This window comes from Patiria miniata, unplaced genomic scaffold, assembly GCF_015706575.1.
Source record: "Patiria miniata isolate m_02_andy unplaced genomic scaffold, ASM1570657v1 HiC_scaffold_20, whole genome shotgun sequence".
Lineage (NCBI taxonomy): Eukaryota > Metazoa > Echinodermata > Asteroidea > Valvatida > Asterinidae > Patiria > Patiria miniata.
The window spans coordinates 21,286,125-21,308,489 of record NW_024037059.1 but is presented as its reverse complement, the minus strand read 5'-3'; the positions used below and the strand labels follow the sequence as shown (position 1 = coordinate 21,308,489).

Genomic DNA, 22,365 nt, shown 5'->3' with positions numbered 1-22,365 from the left:
ACAATCTTGTTAATGTGAGAGGTCAGACCAAAGTTCCGGAATTGACGCAGGGATGCAGCTTTTTTTTTTCTTCAAGCTTGGATTGTACAGACAAGGTGGGTACTATTTTGCTTTTTTGGTGCCCTCATGTACATTGGTGTCCTCCATATTTTGCCTTGGTGCTCTCGATCATTTGCCTTGGTGCAATTTCCCATTCCTTGGTGCTCTTTGGTAAAAAAAATGAGGAGGTGGGGCAATAGAGGGCGCTGTTGGAGCTACCGCGGAACATTTTAAAAAGATTGACGCGCATGATTAAAATTGACGCGCGCGCTGACCAGAGACCGACTTATTTTTTTTTTGGCTTAAGTACAAGAGAGGAGACAATGTTATTTGTAGCGCGATCATATGCTTTCACATGTGTGCATTTGACGGGGCACATTATGACCGAGAGAGGGGTACTTTTGTTGGCCTGGGAAAATCTGGGGTCTCTCTCCCCCCCCCCCCCCCCCCCTGCAAAATGCAATTTACAACTTTAACCATATTACCTGGTGATAGGTCACATCTGTGGCAAACGAGAAACAATAGAGCAAAAACCAGGACTACTATTGTCTGAGAGATACGTCACTCATTCTTCTGCTTTATTACATCACAACAAAGGTGCGTACAAAATCCACATTAAAACATCCAAAGCTTGTTTCATTCCTACATCAAAACAAATTAAAGTTCCTTGATGTTGAAACATTCAAACGGACTCTGATACCTGTGTCTTCAATAAGGTATAGGTTTTTCTTGATTTCTAAGTAGTATCCATAATCTAATGAAATCAACAAGTATTTGTTTAGCAATTTCACTTCATGTTTTTGGAAACACACTTCTAGCTATATTATGGAATTTCCCCGTCGCAAAAAAAGTGGTAAACAACAATTTATAAGGAGATTGGCACGTGTACTGCGCAATGTGGTACTGAGTCATTGGTAGTATTGCCCATTCCTACTGAACGTGGCGATTGTGAACATTCAACCAATAAAACAGTAAGAGGCACCAGACTTCATAGGAGTCCAAATTTTGTGTGACACTGGAAAAGTGTGTAAGACCAGCCAGACCGTCTTTATCACCCAATAGGAATGGGTAAACTGTCTTAGGTATTTATGAATAGCATTTCGTTACCATTCTTTTAAGCAATTCTTACACTGTATTAAGCAATTGTTAAACAACAGAGTTTAAGTCCTTAGTACAGGGCGATCACGAGTCGTCCAGACTCAAGTCCAGTTACAAATATTTATGAAGCGGCATGCATTTAAACAATGCAAAGCATATATTCCTTTAGAAGCAGCTTGTAAGTGTGCATGTATACATGTGCGATGTTACTTTAAAGAAAATTTCAATTTTTAAAAGATAATTGGACATAGCTCTTCCACTGCCATTGTGCAACAATGCCTTATAAGGAAGATGTGGCCTTAACCTATACATGCAACTAGGAAGCCATAAAACAGGGGAGTTTAAACAACAAAAAAATCAGCAGGTCAAAAAACTGTTGCATGTTCGTTAACAACATGAAATGTGCCATCACTGATGCATGCTACTACATGTTAAAAAAAAAAAAAACATGTCCTACTTTTGAACTTAAATAACACTGTTGTTTACCAATGGAATTAAACAAAAATTTCACATCATGTAAACAAGGCATGACAAATTTTATGGAGTGAATTTTATCAGCTTTGTGCAAGAGGTTGTGAAAAAAATACATGTACTCACTTTCAAAATGTCGATACAGCGCTGAGGACGTTGGCAGAAAGCTTCTGAAGGAATGCAGGATCACCCCTGATATCATTGCACACCTCAACTATCGTTTAGCACAACACACGATCGAGGAGGTGTGCAATGACATCAGGGGTGATCCTGCATTCCTTCAGAAGCTTTCGGCTGCAGCACACGCCTTCTGAAAGTGAGTATTATTTAGTATGACGTTTAAATCTCACCCTCTTGCTGATGAAACTCATCATTACGAATTTCTCCCATTTAAAATTCTCTCAAAATCCCACATCCTTTTCGAAGAGAAGATTAATGGGAACATGTCTCCTATGGGGATAAGTATCAGTCTAATCACTCAACGCCTCCTAAAACTTGCCAATTGTGATATGTCCACAGTCAACCTAGGTCACCAACAGGTGGTCTGCGGGCATGGTAATGCCAAACTACCATGCACTGACTCTGGGTCAGCTAAGTTCAAGCTACACAGTAATAAGCACTCCTCTGAGAGTTTCCACACCAACTGGAGGGCAAATTATTATAATAAGTGGCCCACACTGTACACAATGTAGTATGCACAGATACAGATAGGATTTGTGCATACACAAATTGTTGGTAGTATTTGATGCACGTTTCCCTTCATTGTACACATACATACAGTACTGAATCTAGATTCAGAATATGCACTCAAAACATTTGCCGAGAAAGTTTTAACTTCAGGGTTTTTTAACACAGTGAAATGAATGCTAAAAGTAAAAAAAATTAGGCCTATTTTATACAAGTTCAATCATTTACCATTTAATACTGCAGAGTCATCATCAAAATTAAACACTTAGAAATAGGCCCAATCGTAGGCAGGTCCGGAGGGGAGGGGGTATCCTCCAAGGGGTAAACGTATGTCTGTGTCCCAAAATTTTACAATCTTCAATGATCCATTTTGATGACAGATACAGCATTCTTCGATTTAGACATCAAGGTATATTTGACTCCATAAAAAAAAAAAATAATGATGTACAACTGATTAAAGTGCTAAAACAACAACATTTATAAACAAATATTTCGTTCCCATTCAACTGAATGTTTAATGAAGTTTTTTATTTGCAAAGAATAAACTGTTGGCGCACTTAACATAAAATCAAAGATGTGGCATATTTAATTATGCAAGTACTACATACACAAAGCAGTTTTGCTAACATGCACAACCGTGCCGAAGAAGTGCTGTAAGGCAATGCTACAAATCAAAACTTGCACAATAACTTAAACTTAGGTATTTAAAATAGGGACCCAGGTCACTGATGATGGTTTAAAAAATGTAGCTTCACGTGTTGTTCAGTTTATTTTCAAAAAAGCAAACCCTTACAACAGTTTGTGGAGGTCTAAAACAGTAGAGTAAAATAAAATAAAGCAACCCAAAACATGGAGAACCACAACACGTATGCAAATAAAATGGACAATGATGAAGTGGAAACAAACTGTACAAAGATGCTCTTCTATTTGTTTTTCTTTATGTGAAATTTCGAAGAGTATGTTGTTTTAAATTTAATCGTACAAATTAACTTGTTTACATTTGTAATTTCTAAAACCACATAAGTCTAGTTGTGCATTAATTGGAGCTGGAGTTCATGTGCATTGAGCCATGTTAATATCCAAAATGAATTCTATGTTTTTACAAAAAAAAAACAACTCAGCAAATTGTTCAAAATTGATGTTGCAGCAAGGAAAAGGATTATTAGTTGCACATAAAGAGTAAAGGAAGAGACACAAGAGCATAATTGAAAAGAATTATTGTAACATAATACATGTACACACAAGACACGCTTAAAATATCTTAACCCTAAAAGGGCCGGGGCGGAATCCGGCCCCCCCCCCTCAACATTTTCCTTGATAGCCTCAAAAAAATTTTTACGCAACCCGAGCTGTTTATGACTTTTTAGCCTCGAGCTTTGCGCACCTTTTGATACCAAAAACATAAAAAATCGGACCACGGGTTGCCGTGTAGCGAAAAAATATTGTCCGGCGCTAGGCGCCGTGAAAACTGAATTTCCCATATACGTCATGCACACAGCACAATTGCCATTCGCACATATGAATAATTAATTAGCCATAATTCCATGACTTATTAACCTATAGTCATGACATTTCTTGGGTATGTTTAGGAAGAGTTGCTCTATGCATGTACTGAGTTTCTAAAAATGTGTCACTCGATGGCCGAGATCTGGGGGGGGGGGCGGAATCCTCCCCCCCCCCCCCCCCCGGCTGAGAGATGGTCAAAATAACCCTGTTCTTTTAGGGTTGAAATCTACAACAACTTAGGCCATATGATGCTATGATGACTAAGTATCTGAGCTACATGGGGAAAAGACAATCACCAGATTCTCTGTATATAATGAAAATTAATTGTAAAGATACTCTAAAACAAAGTACATCAATTCAAAAAATAAATAAATTGATTCATAAAACTTCCAAGCCCAAGCAATATATATCACTGACTTAAGAGTCTTGCATTTGTGAAATACTTTGCTAGAATAAGTACAATCAACGGTACGATTCATAAGGGCCTTTTTTGTAGAACATGAAGTCTATATAAGCAATGTACACTTGCACTACCCCAAGCAACAAAATCAGAATTATTGCATTATAAATATCCTGCGAAATTTCAAACGGAAAATCTCTTTGGACATGTACATGTACAAGTACATGTACATGTATAAGGCACATGTTAATTCCATGACAGCTATAGCCCTGAAACTCAGAAAGTAATACCATCTGTAGACTGTTGATTAATCGGTGTTATAAAAAAAAATACTTGGTTGGAACTGACCTATGTGATTTTTCTTTTAAGATGCATTCCGATCTCTGTCCTTTTCAAAAGATCAGGCTTTATGACGTATAATTCCAAATGTTAATTACAATGAAACTATTCTTTGTTCAGAATTTTAAATTAAAGAGTTTTGTATAAATGAGCAACAGCAGAGTTGTTATCGTCTACTGTAGTTGTTTGCTTTTTCTGTTCGATGCTCAGCCACTTCTTCGCTTTCCACATTTCCAGATATTTGTGTTCTTCAATATTAGACAGCTCTGAATACTCTTTGCAGAAATAACTTTGCTTGTTCAGGGAATGAAACCTTGTGAGTACTTAAATGATGTTTTCTTTTTGAATTTGCGTAAAATAAAATACTTTTTACATTAAGAATGTAAGCCTTACAATCTTAATGTTGAAAAAAGTATTTTATTTTACGCAAATTTAAAACAGTCTGAGACTGTTTTGATTTACATGTACTTTTCTTTGTTTTTTTTAATGAGACTTATCATACGTGTTTTCTTACAGAAATGTTTGTCACGAAGTGTTGGTTGCTGATTAATTTTTCCTGAGTAGTTTGTTAGGTCCGGCATGCAATCGTTAGCTTTCAATAATGCATCAAAGATGAATTTGTTTTCTGCAACCGAATATCTTACAATATTTGGAAATTTCTTGGAATTAATTTTTTCTTGCTCATTGACGAGGACATGGTACACTTTTGTTGACTGTCCCTTAGTGTTGCCTTAAAAAACTGTATACCAGGTAACAACCATTCAATTAATCATGACCGTTACAGAGTCAACTTGCCATTAGTTTACTGTCTCTTGATTCATTACAAAAATTGGTCTGAGTAATCTTTACCTGGCAATGAAATGTTATCAAGGCTTACTGCAGCTTTGTCTTGCAGGAAAATAAGCCTTTTGAAGGGATCCACTGTTTGAATATTGCCATTCCTCAAATCATCCTGCCATCAACTGTTTCAACCAGATCGTCTTGCTGGCACTCTCTCAAAAACTGCAAGTGTTTCCTCTTAGTCTTACACTGTCTTCTTTTGGTGGAGGCTTGCCTGCAGCTTTCTGTAATGATGATAATTGACATCAGGATAACATTCACCCAAAAATAACATATTCAAACGTAAAGCTGTATGTTCACCGAAAGCAAAATATTCAAACGTAGTGGTGTATTTTTTTTTGTATTTATTGGGGAATATTGGTGTACATGTATTCATGCACTGGTTTGGTTAACCTTGTTCTGCCAGAAAGGTCTAGATGCAAACATAAAATGTCATATTATTGTTAACCTTGCTTCAAAATGGCATTTTGTGATATTCATGTACATGATCATAATTGACCAATACGGGACAACCTTCCAATATTTTTCTATTAGGTTTATTGGGGTTTCATAGCCTTTATGTTGTTCTGATAAAGAAAATACATGTAAGAATTCTGTATCACAACAAATTTCACAGGAAATATTTATCCATCATGCAAAATGTTGCTTAGGCCTACTAGTAAATAAATAAAATGATGCCATTTTACTGATCCTATCAAATTGGGGTTTTTCTTTTGATACGGTACATAAGATTGTTCATCGTGAACTCTGCGTCAGATGTTAATTGTTGGTATTCATAAATTTCAAGTATCCTTTTGTTGATTAGATATTTATTTTCCAATCAAGTTGATTGAGTATATGAGAAGGGGTGAAATATCCACTCATTTACAGTTTGTTGATATGCCTACAACTAATTAATGCAGGGGATGTTATTTTTCAACATGTTACTTACGTCTCTGTTGCTCTTCATAGTGAAGTATTGGATGTCTAATCGAATCCTCATCCACCCAGATATCATCTCCAGGATATATCCCGTAAAACTCACTAGATGACCCCTATCATTATCATCTCTGACTACATGTACCGTAGCAGCACACCATCTTTCTAACTCATCAATCGCCTGAACCCGACTTCCAATTGAGAATTTTCTTGCCCGTTTTGTCTTCAAGGTTTTCTAGTCAATTTTTATAATCCTACACATAAAAGCTGGTGGTTTGCAATAGTGACCACTACCATCAGTGGATGAAACAAATCAGTCAATTACTCGTTACCCACGTGGCATATGGTGTACCTGTAGAGGTCAATAGGCCATATATACTTGGGCTGACCACCACAAGGGGGTATTAAATTTATGTCCATTGGGGGGAGCTGTCACTTAGGAATGGATGTTTTCTTTCCGAGTTAGAAAGGTCTAACTCGGATTCGTTTAAATGGGAGAAATTCGTAATGTTCCATAAAATGTTTCGTGCCTTGTCTCACATGATCTGATTTTTTTGTTTAATTCCAGTGCTAAACAACAGAGTAATTTAGGATCAAAAGTAAGACATAAAGGACAAATGTAGGACATAAAGCCTATTCACACAATCATCTTGCCTTCCTGTGTTGAAATCGACAGGGTCAACAGTAAGTGGAACGGGGCCCAATTAAACACAGGTATGCAAGACTACTGTTCACACTCACACCAGTCTGTAAACGGGTCAGCTACAGATTTTGGATTTCTTGCCAGTGTGAAAAAGGGTTCACGAAATCTGTGTGTTGGACCCGGGATCAACACAGAGATTTGGGATAGTGTGAAAGGCCGTATATGCTCATTATGCTGTACCCTCCCTGGCTACAGTGTTTGCGGGGACTTTTGATCAAAACGGCATATCTTCCACAAAATGGCTCAAGTAAGCATACGTATGCACGTATCGTTAACTGCCAAGCTACATGTATTTACAGCCATATTCAAAAATAGCCAGCCATCACATACGATGCTCAATATTCTTATGAATTTACTTCATCCCTTTAAACATGTAAGAACTTTAAGGTAATAAGTTTTAAGAATGCTAAATTTCAGTCTCTGACATTCTTCCAAGGTGTGCAACGCTTTATACAAAGCACCTTTAAGCAATAACGGTCATTTTGTCAGGTTTAATCTAACAAAATGTGCAGCCTTACATGTAATTCATTTGGCATGTTTAGAAAAAGACGTCAGCAGAAATTTGGATCACATTGCTTCATTTCAGTTGCACTATTATCAAAATTATTACACAATTTTTTTAAATTTATATCAAGCCTTGCTGCAAATAAAAAAAAAACTATCCTAGGTTGATCCAGGAAAAGATTGAGCAATTCATCATACATGTAAATCAGAAAAAATGACAAAAGGAACAATCAATATTAGGACCCCCTCCCTCCACACACACACCATAGAATACGCTGTAAAGTTACGAATGTCGATTTGCATTAGGCAGTAAAAGCTCGAACTATTCAGGCGGAAATTTCAATCAAAAATGAATACTGTAGTTTGAAGTACATGTGTTCTCCTTCAGTTCTGAGAAATTAGGGACGATTGCTATTTCCCAAATTGTGAATTTCAGTTTGTCAACCTTTGCCTGTTTATATGGAAATTAAGCACATAGTTTGGTTGACTTCAGGGGAAAAAGAACAAACAAATAAATAAAAAAGAACAGAAACGCATTGATTTCGGTAACATTTGAAAGATGACGATGGATTCTTTCCAAACTAGGTGTTTACCCCAAAAAGCTAGTTTTCCAACTCCACAGCTCATTATTTGCAATTGTTGAAGAGAAAAAGCAGTGTGACAGTCGTGTGCCACAACTCAATGAATAAAAGTTATTCATGGTTGATGCTATGCAACGGTAACATTAAAATTTCACCACCGATGGTCTGTTCCCTTGGCTTTAACAAGACAAATTATTCTTTCTTGACAAAAATAGTTTTAAGAAAGTGTAAAAACATATTTTAAAACAGAAAAATCTTTGGAATTGCAGCACGAACTAGACAGCTGAGATGCTTATGGATCGCAAATCTGTTACACTTTAATACTGAATATCAATTTTAATACAACGTTATCAACACAATGCTAAAAAGAAAAGAGCAAGCAAAAAGTATAAAGAAAAGCACAGAGTAAAAAACGAAAAAGGGAGACTTTTTCAAGGGATCTGTGCAGGGTATTTCATTCTGATGGTTTGTTTTTGTCCCATGGTTATGTAAAAGCAATCAGCAGAATATGCCTGATGTAGCCACAGCATAAGGTTCAAAATGAGGTTGATGCCGAATTAAGTCTGGTGACTAGAATCTTATCAACAAGGTTGTGGTGATCTTTACCCATATAACAAGAAAGGAACAAGACATAATTATGGTGATATCAAGGTATAAAAAGCATGGATTCTAGAAAGGAGTAATGTGAACCTTACTTGTTTGCTATGTTTGTGGCTGAGTTTGCAGTGCGCTGCAGCTGGTACCAGTGGATGTCCTGAAAGAAATAAAGAAAAGACAGCGTTTGATGAAAAAAATCCTTGAGCTAATTAACCCTAACTATCTTAACTATTCAAATTTTAGTGATTGGTTTTGCAAGTATTTTGATTGATAAAGCACTGTACGGCACTTAGCTGAAATTACTTTACATAGGGCTTGACGTCCCCTTGTTTAACAAGAATGTGCCACTGATTTTGAGTAGAGTTTGATTTTCGAGGGTTTGGAAAGCGTCTAAGCATAAAATACCAATGGAGAATCAAATGAACATTGCTTTCCTTTGCATCTAACTCATTCATTGTATCTGCACAATCCTTCACCAGAAACGTAACAAGCGAGATGCCAACAATTTTAAAACACACTGTCACTTGTCCAATAAAATGGCACTTTGCACACCATAGTTGGCAGGATTAACCCTAACCTTAAGATTAACCCTAACCTTCCTCAATCCTCCAAAATGCTCTTTGCAAAATCGAGTATTTTGCAGGATTGAGGCTATATGACAAAAATGTGTAGCTGATTTCGGAGGATGCACTGTGTCAAGGTCTTGGGCCGGACCTTGTGTTGTTTATGCTCAGCCGTGCATAAATTTAGGCCTATATTATACTTGAAATCCTCCGCACTGCTCCAATATGTCACTGGCTCTGCCTCAACACACTGACAGTGATTACTGGACGAATTTGCAGGATTGAGGCAGTGGTCACCCCTCCAAGGACCACATTCAAGAAATAACGGATGATTTTGGAGGATTGAGTCTGTATGCAATTTTTATATGGAGGCAGTTGGAGGATTCTGCAAGGCTGAGGTTGCATCCTTGCAAAAATGCACAGGGAGTTAGGGTTAAAGCAGTAATGTAGTTTATACTCTGCAACACCAAATATCACTTTGTCTCCTTTTTTTTGCGTACTAGATGAAATTCAGGCCTAAAATCAGATTCTGCTCAAATCAGCATTCTCACTAAAGGAGCAGGGGTGTGCATCGGAACCGGGTACCCGAGCACCCGACCGTTGATGCCAGGAACCGGTTCCAGATTATGGAATCGAGTACCTGTAACCAACTTTACATATTACTTAGTAACTTCTCAGGCAATGAACAAGAAAGGTTTCAAACATCATTTTTTTGGGAGAATTTTCAAAATGAAAACCAGCCTTAATGGAAAATGGGGAGTGTGTGGCCTAGTGGTTAGGGTTCGTGACTCATGATCAGAGGGTCCGGGGTTCGAATCCAGCCGCTGGTCATATATTGTGTCCTTGGGCAAGGCACTTCACCCCCACTTGCCCCTCTCCACCCAGGAGTATAAATGGGTACCGGCATTAGCTGGGGAGTAACCTGCGCTGGACTAGCACCCCTTCCAGGGGGAGTAGAAATATTCTCAGTCGTTTCATGCTACTGAAACCGGAGATAAACGCCGGCCTGATGAGCCACATTGGCTCGGGACAGACTTTACTTACTTAATGGAAAAACAAAACAGATTCACCTTCATGACGCTTGCGAAAATGCAACTTAAAGCTACATTACATACAGGCCTATTGAGCTCACTGTACACACTTGTATCTTGCTGTATCAACGCACCAATGTGGTAGTATAATCGTGCGGACCTTTATGGACAATATATTTTGGGGTTGGTTTCTTTAACGGGTATACGTAATATTTTCAATCGGGTACCTGATTCCCATACTACCTGTAAATGCACACCCCTATAAAAGAACTGAATAAAAAAATTGAACTGAGCAAAAAAATCGACACATACATTTTGTTCTACCTAGGCTAAACCTATCACCAAACCTGGTACCAGAGCTGCCAATCATTTCCATCCCTTCTCCGTAGCTTAACGAGACCGTGAACGATGGCGTTTGCGCTTGTGATCGTCTTTCCTCCCGCTGGAGCTCGAGCTGGAGTCTCGGTCCCGACGCTTGTGTGGATTGGGGCTTCTACGGGAGCCATAGCTATCCTGCCTACCATACTTCCGATCAAGCGAACGTGACCGGGATCTATCAGGGAAAAACAGTTGTTGTCACAGAAAAGAAGATTTAATTTTAGTTTCGCCAATACACAGGAAGATGAACTTCAACTATTGCTAGATCACGTGGAAGCAATAACAACATTGATTTTGCTAACGAACAAGCCTGTTTCACATGGAAGCATTTCCTTGGTCCATCAGCTTCTGCTAGCCCACTGATGGTCTTATCTCAGGTACCCACAGTTTTTATCCAGTCAATCACAAGTCACCACCAACTCGAACATGAAGTAAAATCACTAGTCAGATCGTAAGTCACAGGGGATATATGGGCTCCGTGCGCCAACAAAAGAGGGCACGTTTTTACCTCTTTTGAGAGCTCTGTGGACGGGACACACAGCGTGCGCGCACTGTACTGTACTGGTTCGCGCCAAGTACGCACGATTTCCTGAATGTGCAAAAGCTATAGCCACCGCGTCTTCGTGTGAGCGTCAGGCGTGGTCGGCGCGCGAATACGTTTGATTTCAACTTGCGATGGTCTGCGAGACTAATCCCCGCCCCCACTAACTTTGGATACATTTGAAATACGCAGTGGATGGATCGGGAACCAGTTTAGGTCACCCTAGCTCTCCTTTTCTGGCCGTTGATGGGGTATTTGTGCACGGATCCCATACCATGCATAAGAACATGGGCGTCGCGAGGGGGGGGGGCAAGGGGGGGCACTTGCCCCCCCCCCCCTGGAAAAGCAAAAAAAAAAAAAAAAAAAAAAGGAAGAAAAAAAAGAAAAGAAAAAAGGAAAGAAAAAGAGGCGCGAAGACAAAGTGGTGTAAATTTAATGAGTTGGGGGGGGGGGGGAATGTCCCTGCCCCCCTCTAAAACTGATAAATCGAGAATGTGTTGAGAAATACAAGCCTTTTTTGGCAAAAAAATGTTTTGCCCCCCTCTAGAAAAAATCCTGGCGACGCCCATGCATAAGAATGCCTTTGTCACAGTTCATCTGAAAAGTTAAACAGGTGACTTGACATTGGATGACTATCAATTGACTTGTGTTGACTTGTGATTACTTCATTACAACTGTTCAAGTGCACTCACCACCAATGTTATCGTTTCACTATTATTGTAAACTGGACATAAGCAAACTGTGGCTGGAAAACCTAAAACTACAGGACCTAGATCAAGGGAAGTTAGAAGGACGAGTTCAAGCAGCAAACTATGGTGTCGTTTCAGCAGTCAGGTCTGCATCCCATGGTTACCTGGACCTAGTCTGCTATAGTTGGACCTGCTGGGGGACCTAGAGGACCTAGACTTAGAGGACCCAGACTGAGAGGACCCAGACTCAGAGGACTTGCAGGAATGAATTCTATCAGCAATGAGACACCTAAACAGCAGGCAGGTCTGAGCTCCATGGTTACCTGGACCTAGGAGGACCTGCTCGAAGACCTCGAGGAGCTACGCCAAGGGGGCACTATGGTACCTTAGCAGCAGGCAGGTCAGGACCCAATGGTCACCTGGACCTAGACTAGCTGTTGGACGACCTAGTCATATACCTAGATGACCAAGAGGATTTGGAAGAATGGGTTCAAGCAGCAATAAGGCACTAAAGCAGTAGGCTAATCTGAACTCTATGCTTACCTGGACCTAAATTGGCTGTAGCTGGACCTGCTTGAAGACCTAGACCTAGAGGACCTAGACTGAGGGAACTTAGAAGAATGGGTTGAAGCAGCAATATAGCACCTTAGCAGCAGCAGATCTGGACCCTATGGTAACCTAGACCAGCTGAAGCTTGCCCTGCTAGAGGACCTAGACCTAGTGGACCTTTACTTTGAGGATTTTGAGGAATTGGTTGAAGCAGCAAGAAGGCATCTAAACAGCAGGCATCTCTGGACCCTATGGTTACCTGGACCTAGACCAGCTGTAGGAGGACCTGCTGGAGGACCTAGACCTAGAGGACCTAGACCGAGAGGACTTGGAAGAACGGGAGCTTGAAGATGTTGAGGAGCCCGAGCTGCGAGATGACGAGCGACTCCGAGAGATATCCTGTGTCCTCTTGGCATCTTTGGTGGAGGCTGACTTGGAATGATCATCACTGTCATCATCATCACCAAGGTCATACTTTGACAGATCCGCATCATCATTATCATCATCCTGATAAAAAGAAATATCGGAAATCTATGTATAATACCAGTAAAAAATTCAAAAGCCACAAGGAATTTTGGAGGACTTGGCAGGATTTAGAAGTAACAGCACATAGAAATTGTTGTCCCTTGAAAGTCTGCAGTACAAAGAATGTGCCACTCGGGTCCTTTCTGGTATTAAGTTTGATTAGGATAGATTCTAGTCTAGGGTTACATTTCAGTTGTCAGTTTGTAAGCAATGCTGATAACTTAATTGCAGGAAGATTTCGGGGAAGTTGTTTAGAATTCTGCAATAGATCTTTCTCACAGGACGCCATCTTCGTAGGAAAATTATAACTGCGTGTTCAATGCCATCAGGTGCATGTGCGCGCAGTGTGCAAAATGTTCCAAACGCGCATGCGTGTTGCTCAAATTTTCTTCGAAATATGGGGCAGCCGATGCGCGTCATGAAATTTGACGCTCAAAATGCCGATGCATGTGGTATATCCATAGAGCTATATTAAATTACTAGAGCGCTAACTCATCATGCTGCGCGCGGAGACACTTTGAAGCCGTCCTGGGCGCAGACATTTTGAATTAATGTGCGTGTTTGTAGAACATAATGAAATTAGATAGATTGAATTTTGAAAGTGTACTCTACATGCAACACGCAAGTAGAACATATGCAAACAACTTAAGCGCGTCCTTGACGGTTCAAAAAAACGTGACGGCAAGAAGCATCTGCAACGAATACGGCACGCGGTGCGCTGTTTGCGTCGAGCAAAATGACACGCTCATTTGCTGATCGTGCGTTTCGGTTTTGGTGTATTGGCTTCGATATTGCACCGGTATGGAATACAAATGCAGATATATGCAAATAGCCGTACAAAAGCCGTACAAAATTTCTAGGTCTCCATAGGTTTGTGCACAAACATGGATGCGCCCAGCAGGCATTATTTTGTACATGAAGTTAGCGCTCTAGTAATTTAATATAGCTCTATGGGTACATCATACAACCGCTGCACTGGGCCTATAGACCTTAATCACAGGGAAGCCATTTTTGATCATGTTCCCTGAATTTTATTTACACATACGCAATTTTGTAACGCAATAATTTCACACGTTTTTACATATACGCACAAATCAATGAGCACGTTTACATTTACATGCCAAAGTCGTGCGACTTATCGTGCCAACACGTAATTTCAAAAATCGTGCAACATATCGCGCATTTGTTCGTTCACACACGTGCATGTGCGACATTGCCATGCGACATAGTCGTTGCGATAAAATCACGTATGTGTAAAGAGATCTTGGTAAACTGTTGAATGGGATGGTGCCGGACTATTTATGCGTTCCAAGCTTCACTTTCATTTTTTTTTTTTAATGTGGTTTTAAACATAAGCGTATAAGTAATCACAAGTTTTTAATTAGTCATCAAAAAGACTGGTCTTAATTTGTAATTAATTTTATTTCATTACTATCATTTTTATTCGCAATTTCCAAAAATGAAGATTTTACCTCGCTTTCAATTTAACATGGCCGACTTGTGAATAAAGCCTGTTAGGAAAAACGTTCCCGCAACTTATCCTCGATATTTAATGAGTGGACTCCTAAGCAGCACTAAATAATTAAGACTGAATCTTAATTTAAGGCTTACATCCGAGTCCAGATTATAGGCGTCTAGATCAGCATCATCTCCACTCTCTTCTTCCTCTTCTTCCTCCTCTTTCTTTGTCTCCTCAACAGCTGTTGGTTTAGGAGGAAGTGTTCCCCGGAACTTTTTCTTTTTTCTACCAAACTGCAACAACAGGACGCAGAGAGAACATGAAAACAATCAGCATTACCCTTAAACCCCCTAGTGTCTTTTACTAAGTACTGGGCCAAGTCCACCAAAATCCATCACTGACCCTGCTTCACATAATGCTTTAGGACCAAATCCACTGAAATCCACAAGACCACCACTACTATAGACCTTTATCATGCTGCCACCATTTCAGTCATGTTCCCTGTATCCCAATAACAGTACTGAATGATAATGTATTTTTGTGCAACTGAAAAGGAACCAGACTATCTTTCCTTCCATTACGTTGATTAGAATGGGAAAAAATCAAGATGGCCGCAACATGTTAATGGTCTATAGGTGGATTTGATGGACTTGGTACCCATGGCTTGCCTACCAAAATCCCCAAAATGGGGAGATGGATTTTGATGGAGTTGGGAAGGTTACGGTTTTACAGTTGCTTTTTTCCCCGTGTAATTCAGCGCATGTCAGTTGTTTAGTGAGCTCTGACTGTGAGACTTGATACATTGGCAGATACAGGAGGACAGTCCAAAAACATTGGGAATAAGCCTTTTCAGAGTTCCAACTGCGCGCATTCGTAACCTGTGACAACGCACAATGTTTGTCTCAAATGCCCTTTGACAGTACCCACAATGCACAAACAGCCTTTTTGTAAAGTCAGTGGCGCGATGATGTCAAAGGCCATTTGAGACAAACAATGCGTGTTGTCACAGATTATGAATGCGCAGTTGGAACTCCGAAAAGGCTTATTCATTTCTGGCAAATACTGAAGTAAACTGGATGGGGTAGTAGAGCAAGTGTTATAAGTTAGAAAACTGATTATACATGGAAAGTGGGATATTGAATGTCCCGTCAGAAACCATTGACGGTACCAACAAACCTCAAGACAAAGTTTTGTCGAAAGTAGTAGAGCAAGTCTTACGAATCATGACCTCCTGCATCATGTACATAGTTTGGCGTTTAACTTCTCAATTTTGAGTACATTTAGTTAGCATTCCAACTCACATCATCAAATTCTCCATCCGAGTCCTCTTTGTCCGATTTGTACTCTACACCCAGTCTCTCATTGTAGCCACCGCCGTAACCTGACAAGATTGAACAACCAGTAAAGTCATTTTTGTTGTCATGATGGAATATTTTGTTGTGATGTATTTTTTTTTTTTGGCATTAGGGCATCAAGGAAGATATAATTCAATATTAAGTTTTTGCTCTTCGCTGAGAAAATTATGCAAGTATAGGGCCAAAACCCAAAGACACCATTTCTAGCAAACAGGGAACAATGAATAATTTGTTAACCTGTTTGCATATCAATACAAGGTTCTGATGATGATAGTGTCAAATTCAGGAGAAAACCAAGATGACTGGCAAAAGTACATGTATAAAACAATATTGCATGAATATTGTTTTTCTGTCTAATTAATGTAATTAATTCCATACTCAATGAGTTAATATTAAGAAACAGTGGTCGAACTTTACTGTAATGAACCCTTCAAAATCCTTATAAAAACAAGAAGAAAACTTGTGGGTGGAGGGGGCTTAAAGTATAAAATGGAGGATTAACTTTGAAACGTGTCGGCACAAATGGATAAAATTTCCGACCTGTCCGTGCTTCCACTTTTCCAAACTTGGGCGACTTGCAGAGGTTGCAGTCACTCCGTCTTGCCCAGTTGACATTGCCGCACCTGTAGACAATGTAAACGAAGAGTTTGAGATCCTTCAAATTCACCCCAATGACGCTGTTACGAAAAAAGTCAAACGTTGTTTATAGCTAGCCACCACTACACACTTACATTTATCACTGAATGAATTCTACCTATTCATTGATATCACTATTCATGCCAGAACTGCCTGGATTTTGTATGGATGTTGTAGGATTGAGGAAGGCAGACCCCACTCACGATCACTCCACATGCAGTTAAAGCCACGTTCCCGTTAGACTTTCTTTTCCAAGGCCATGCGGAAACTTACCGCGACATTCTTTTGCGTAAGTCTACTGTGCATTCCGACACAAGACTTTTTTTTACACCGACGGAACGTTTACTCAATATGAGTGACTGGCAGAATGTCCCTGATAACTTACCGTGGCTGGCAGAAATCTTCCATGACCACTTTCGGCCTGGCCATTAGTTTAACATCACGGTCGCGGTGGTTAGGGGTGGACAGGGAGGTTAGTTTACCGTCTGTCCCCATTCGACTTAATTGTGTCATTCTTCAGGCAAGTCACAGTAAGTTAACCCAAAAAAAAGTCCAATGGGGCACACCTTATATCTTTGAAAGTTTCAGTACAAAGACTTTGCAATGTGGTTTCTGCACAGTAGTAGATTTTGGAGGATATAAGATTCATTATACACTCCAAATGTAGGTAAAGCAAAACCGACAGGGCTGTAAAAAAATTAATTACATTGGAAGAGGACACAGTGTTTTTACCCCACGCGTTCTGCCGGACAATGACCTCAAGTGCAAAAAAAATCCCCAAGAACATGAAGAAACAGGCCAACTTTACTCACTCTTTAGCCAACAACATTCTCAACAATTCCCACGAAGAAAACCTAAGGTCTTCAGTATTCCGCTTCCACAAGCAAAGTTTAAGGTCTCGCTTAAATTATAAAGCAGAGGTTTTCTTCAACATTTTGCATGTTTTTGGCAAATGTGTGAAGCCACGTGATTTAAATTTGAACTTATAAAATAAAATGTACTAGTACACACATGCTGGACCCTAACCGCCCTGAATCCTCCAAAATCCTTTTTGCAAATTGGAGGAATTTGCAGGATTAAGGTTACTTGGCAAAAGTGCGTTGCTGATTTCGGAGGACGCACTGTGTCAAGGTCTTGGGCCGGACCTTGTGTTGTTTATGCTCAGCCTAGCACAAATTTCGTCCTTGATTATACTTGAAATCCTCCGCACTGCTCCAGGATGTCACTACCTCTGCCTCAGCCTATTGACAGACATAGCCGGAGGATTTTGCAGGATTTTGCAGGATTTTGCAGTGGTCACCTCTCCACGAACCATATTCAAGAAATACTGGAGGAATTTGCAGGATTGAGGCTATATGCTATTTTTCCATGAGGCCAATTGGAGGATTTTGCAGGACTGATGCTACATCCTAGCAAAAAGGCCTAGGGAGTTAGGGTTAAAGAGGGGCCAATAACTACATTGTAGTCTGGTGGCAGGACTGTTGGGAAATTGTATAGAAATGGGGATGTTTCTTTAGAATCTAGACATACGCTGCATCTGGATTACAAAATGTACTTAGCTATAGCTGATAGCTTGCAAAATACCAGACAGGGCTCTGGAGTGCTCTGAAACATGCAAAACTAAATCAGGCCCACTTTACTCACAGTTTAGCCAGCAAATTTCTCCAAAAAATTCCACTGGGGCAAAGAAAATGTCCTCAGTATTTCACCAACCAAGTTTGCAGACTCAATTCCATTTTTAAGAAGACTCTTCTTCAATATTTTGCACAAGAGAGGGAAGTCAAGTGATTTCAAAATGGGGCTAAATACTAGACTGGTACATGTCCATCCATGGTCCAACTATTTGAAAAGACTGACCTCTTTATTCAGTGTCAATAGTCTGGTGGCTTGACTATGGAGCAATGTGTAGTAAATTGAGACTAGTTCCCGCTTCATGCCCATGTTTCTTAAATTCTTTTGGCATGGTTGATTGATGCAGTACTGAAGTTGTGTTGGACTGGTTGTTTTAGGTGCCAGTCTATTTTCTTGTTTTGCATGTTTTCAATACCTTAAGTTTTGGGACTCTCATACACAGTATTGAGAGTCCCAAATTTTCGGACTAGCAAAATACATGCACCAATTGAAGCGATGGAAGCTACTTTCCACAGAGTCATGTGTGTTACTGGCCATAGCCAAACAACTCAGATGCAGCCATATTTTCATCATGCAGCACTGGTTATTTCATGGGCTACTCTGCTTTCTTGTTCTGCAAATTTCCACTTTATTTTAGTTTTTGAACTCTCAGTAGATGGTACATGTACTAAGAGTTCCACATTTTTGGACTAACGTTTTGCACTGCCAGTCATCAGCACTGAACAGTCCTTTACTCTTCTCTGCTAACTGCTTGCCGATAGCTGACCCTCCGGCTTTGATCGTGACGTGGCTCTTCTCTGAGGACAAAAACAAGACAATGCATATTCCAAGTTCACTTAGGGCAGAAGGCAATTAGATTTTTATCGTCCCACCCTGGAACTTAGCTCTAGAAGTGAGAGTGATTTTTTTTTCTCGAACAATGACTGTACATGTATTTTGTATGATCGAAAACTGTTAAGCTCAGTCAACATTTGCACAATTAGCAGGTTGGTGCATTGAGAAAGCTCAAAACTGGGTGTGCCTGATCAGATTGAATGAACAATTTTTGTGCCTGATTTACTTCACCCTCTGTTTGGACATGATGAAGGAATTAAGAGAGAAATCGAGGAAACACACACTTTCGTTTGATGTTTGGAACTATGAAACTGATAAAACTACATGTACTTATTCCTTTTTCAAGAATCGACCTGAAATTTTATACAAATATCCAACAGAAACACCCGAAAAGTTGACTCTAGTCTTACCAGCACCACATCGATTACACTGATGCCTTCGAGAGAAATTCACATTGCCGCATCTGAAACAAACAATGCATGAAGAAAGAATAAAAACCTTTTTATATCCAGCTGCAAAGGGAGTGTTTTTTTGTAATGAATATGAATGGTGAATGCACAAAACTGTGTTGATTTGTGTGGCATCAACCTGTGAACACTGGTGAAAGGGCGGCGGTAGGCACTTATTGTTTTTGTGAAAATAAATCATGTTGCAAATCTCAAAGACTAGGGCAGGGGAAAAAAATTGCCTGATGAGTTTGTAGAGTTTTTTAAGGTGAGGCGAACATTAATGTGCTTGGCGGCAGATAAGAGACATCCATATTATTTATTCATAGTTGTCCGAAATCCCAATATTTGAGACATGGGGATAGGGTGTGAGTTGACTCGGGCATACAATGTATGTCTGTATGTCGGCTACAATAATTTGGGTGCGAATTGACTCGGTAGTCGGTTGGCACGGTTGGGACCTAGCCCAGGTTGTACGAAGTCTTCAGTGCATTACGACTGACGTCCAGGATGAGAATTCTCTACATAAGACCACCCAAAATTTGGACCAGATTTTTGTTACGTTTTACCTCGTTACAGAAGCTTATTTCACGCTTACATTTTCTATGTGTCCTTCTCTATTGATCAAGGGGTTCAGGAATTCCATATGTGATGCTGACCGACATTAATCAGGAAAATAAACTCTAAAGCAACGTTAAGCTTGTACGTGTTTGTTGTCTCTTTTCATCAGTTTTATTCCCGAGTCGTACGTCATAACGTGTACGTGTGCACGACAGCGCGCACGCACGGTAGCGGCCTCATTTGTTTAGTTTTGGTTGGAACAGTGACGTTACTCCAGCCAACCGACGTCACGAAAACGCTCAACCAATGACCAAAGCCGAAACATGTTTCTGGTAGGCCTAACTGGCGCGAAAACACGCTCAGTCATTGGATTAGCGACCGCGCCTTCAAGTAAGTGCGCGTGCTTATGAAAATGGTTACTAAGCAAATCGCGCGTGCACACTGCATATTCACGCTGCATAGTCTGGCTCCCAGACCAGACGTGATATGAGCGCCGAGAATAATTGTCAGGTCTAGGGAACCAGACTACACGCTGCACGGACGTACGTCATGTATGACTAGAATAGACTCGGCGGTGAGAAACTGATGAAAAGAGTCTACAATTCCATCGCATATGGAATTCCTGAACCCAGCGGCCCAATAGATAAGGACACATAGAATACTACGACGTAAAAATTGGCTTCTCCAACAAGGTAAAAATATTGAAAATATTGGTCATAAATTTGTTCACCCGTTTTGAACACTTCATACCCTGGACTCCCTCTGTTACCTAGGGAGGAAAGGGAGTCCACCTGGGCTAGGTTGGGACCTAGCCCAGGCCAGGTTGGACGAAGTCTTCATTGCATTACCATTAACGTCCAGGATGAGAATTCTCTACGTAAGACCACCCAAAATTTGGACCAGATTTTTGTTACGTTTTAGGGGGCCTACCTGGTTACAGAAGCTTATTTCAGGCCTACATTTTCTCTGTGTCCTTCTCTATTGATCCAGGGGTCCAGGAATTCCATATGTGAAGCTGACCGACATTAATCAGGAAAATAAACTTTAAAGCAACGTTAAACTTGTACGTGTTTGTAGTGTCTTTTCATCGTGCGCACGTCATGTACGTGCGCACGAAAGCGCGCACGCACGCTAGCGCCCTCATTTGTTTAGTTTTGGTTGGAACGTCACTCCAGCCAACCGACGTCACAAAAACGCTCAACCAATGACCAAAGCCGAAACATGTTTCTGGTAACTGGCGCGAAAACACGCTCGGTCATTGGATTAGCGACGCGCCTTCAAGTAAGTGCGCGTGCGCGCGTATGAGGGTGGTTACTAAGTAAATCGCGCGTGCGCACTACATATTCACGCTGCATAGTCTGGCTCCCAGACCAGACGTGATATGAGTGCCGAGAATATTTGACAGGTCTAGGGAACCAGACTACACGCTGCACGGACTTACGTCATCTACGACTAGAATAGACTCTGCGGTGAGAAACCGATGAAAAGAGTCTACAAACACGTACAAGTTTAACGTTGCTTTAGAATTTATTTTCCAGGTTAAGGTCGGTCAGCATCGCATTATGGAATTCCTGAACCCAGCGGCCTAATAGATACGTACACATAGAATACTACGACGTAAAAATTGGCTTCTCCAACAAGGTAAAAAATATTGAAAATATTGGTCATACATTTTTTCGCCCGGTTTTGAGCACTTCATACCCTGGACTCCCTCCGTTATGTAGGGAGGAAAGGGAGTCCACCCATGGAGGAAGGAATTAATTAATTCCTTCCTCCATGGTCCACCTGGGCTAGGTTGGGACCCTTTCCCCCACAACATTTCACTATGCCCGCATATGTCCATCACGTTTTTTAATGATTTCTAAATTTATTACTATAGCCTATGCCTACGCCTTCTAAAATTATGGAAGTTGATGGGACAGCTTACTTAGGATCGGGGCAAACCCAATCGCCTTCGTTGCTCGAGCCGGAGTGCCTGCGAGACATCTTGGATAAAATAGTTGGTACCCGTACAGTACAGCCGTACTTGATAATGCGGTAACCGCGCACCAGTGAAGATTTGGGACCATTTTCCAAACCTCGGCCTCACTTTCATATGGAAGTGTAAATAGGACATGGTTAAAAATAAATCTAATTCGTACGTACGAATTAATATTTCGTACGTACGGTTTAGTAATTCGTACGTACGAATTCATTACTGGACCAAGCCCAGTCTAAAGTGGCTTTCTTAGCTGTTGGTAGCTTTCCAGCACTTAACTGGCGCATCACTCATCACTCAAATTCTGATGGGAGGCAGGCTGGCTCTAAACAACAGACGCATATACATTGGGGATAGCCTGAGTGCTTATCAAGAACATATTTATGGTCATCAACTGATTAAATAGCCATTATCTTAGTAGGGGGCTCATGAATACGAACCCGGGATTCACGGGTTCGCGAAAGCCACATTAGACTGGGCTTGGTCCAGTAATGTAGTTTTATTT

The 22,365-nt window shown here is 40.5% G+C and overlaps 1 protein-coding gene across 2 annotated transcripts; it reads right to left on the bottom strand.

Moving 5' to 3' along the window:
- Positions 1-8,383: 8,383 nt before the first annotated feature.
- On the bottom strand, positions 8,384-21,902 carry LOC119728186 (zinc finger Ran-binding domain-containing protein 2-like). Of its 2 annotated transcripts, none has more exons than XM_038200311.1 (9): positions 21,810-21,902; positions 19,286-19,338; positions 18,736-18,838; positions 16,314-16,396; positions 15,720-15,799; positions 14,571-14,711; positions 12,694-12,941; positions 10,625-10,830; positions 8,384-8,840 (listed from the first exon to the last, which is right to left on the bottom strand). In XM_038200311.1, the coding sequence occupies exons 1-8, from the start codon at positions 21,866-21,868 to the stop codon at positions 10,668-10,670; spliced, it is 930 nt and encodes a 309-aa protein (XP_038056239.1). In that variant the 5' UTR covers positions 21,869-21,902; the 3' UTR covers positions 8,384-8,840; positions 10,625-10,667. The 2 variants fall into 2 exon arrangements, with proteins under 2 accessions (XP_038056239.1, XP_038056240.1); XM_038200312.1 differs by having other exon boundaries at positions 10,632-10,830.
- Between the last annotated feature and the right edge of the window lie 463 nt (positions 21,903-22,365).

Bases quoted from the DNA above. Each gene is read 5' to 3' on its own strand.
- LOC119728186 (XM_038200311.1), bottom strand. From the start codon at position 21,868: ATGTCTCGCAGGCACTCCGGCTCGAGCAACGAAGGCGATTGGGTTTGC. The intron at 19,339-21,809 runs GTAAGCTGTCCC...TGTTTGTTTCAG, and splicing joins TGGGTTTGCCCCGATCCTAA to ATGCGGCAATGTGAATTTCT. The intron at 12,942-14,570 runs GTAAGCCTTAAA...TCTTTTTATCAG, and splicing joins CCTATAATCTGGACTCGGAT to GATGATGATAATGATGATGC.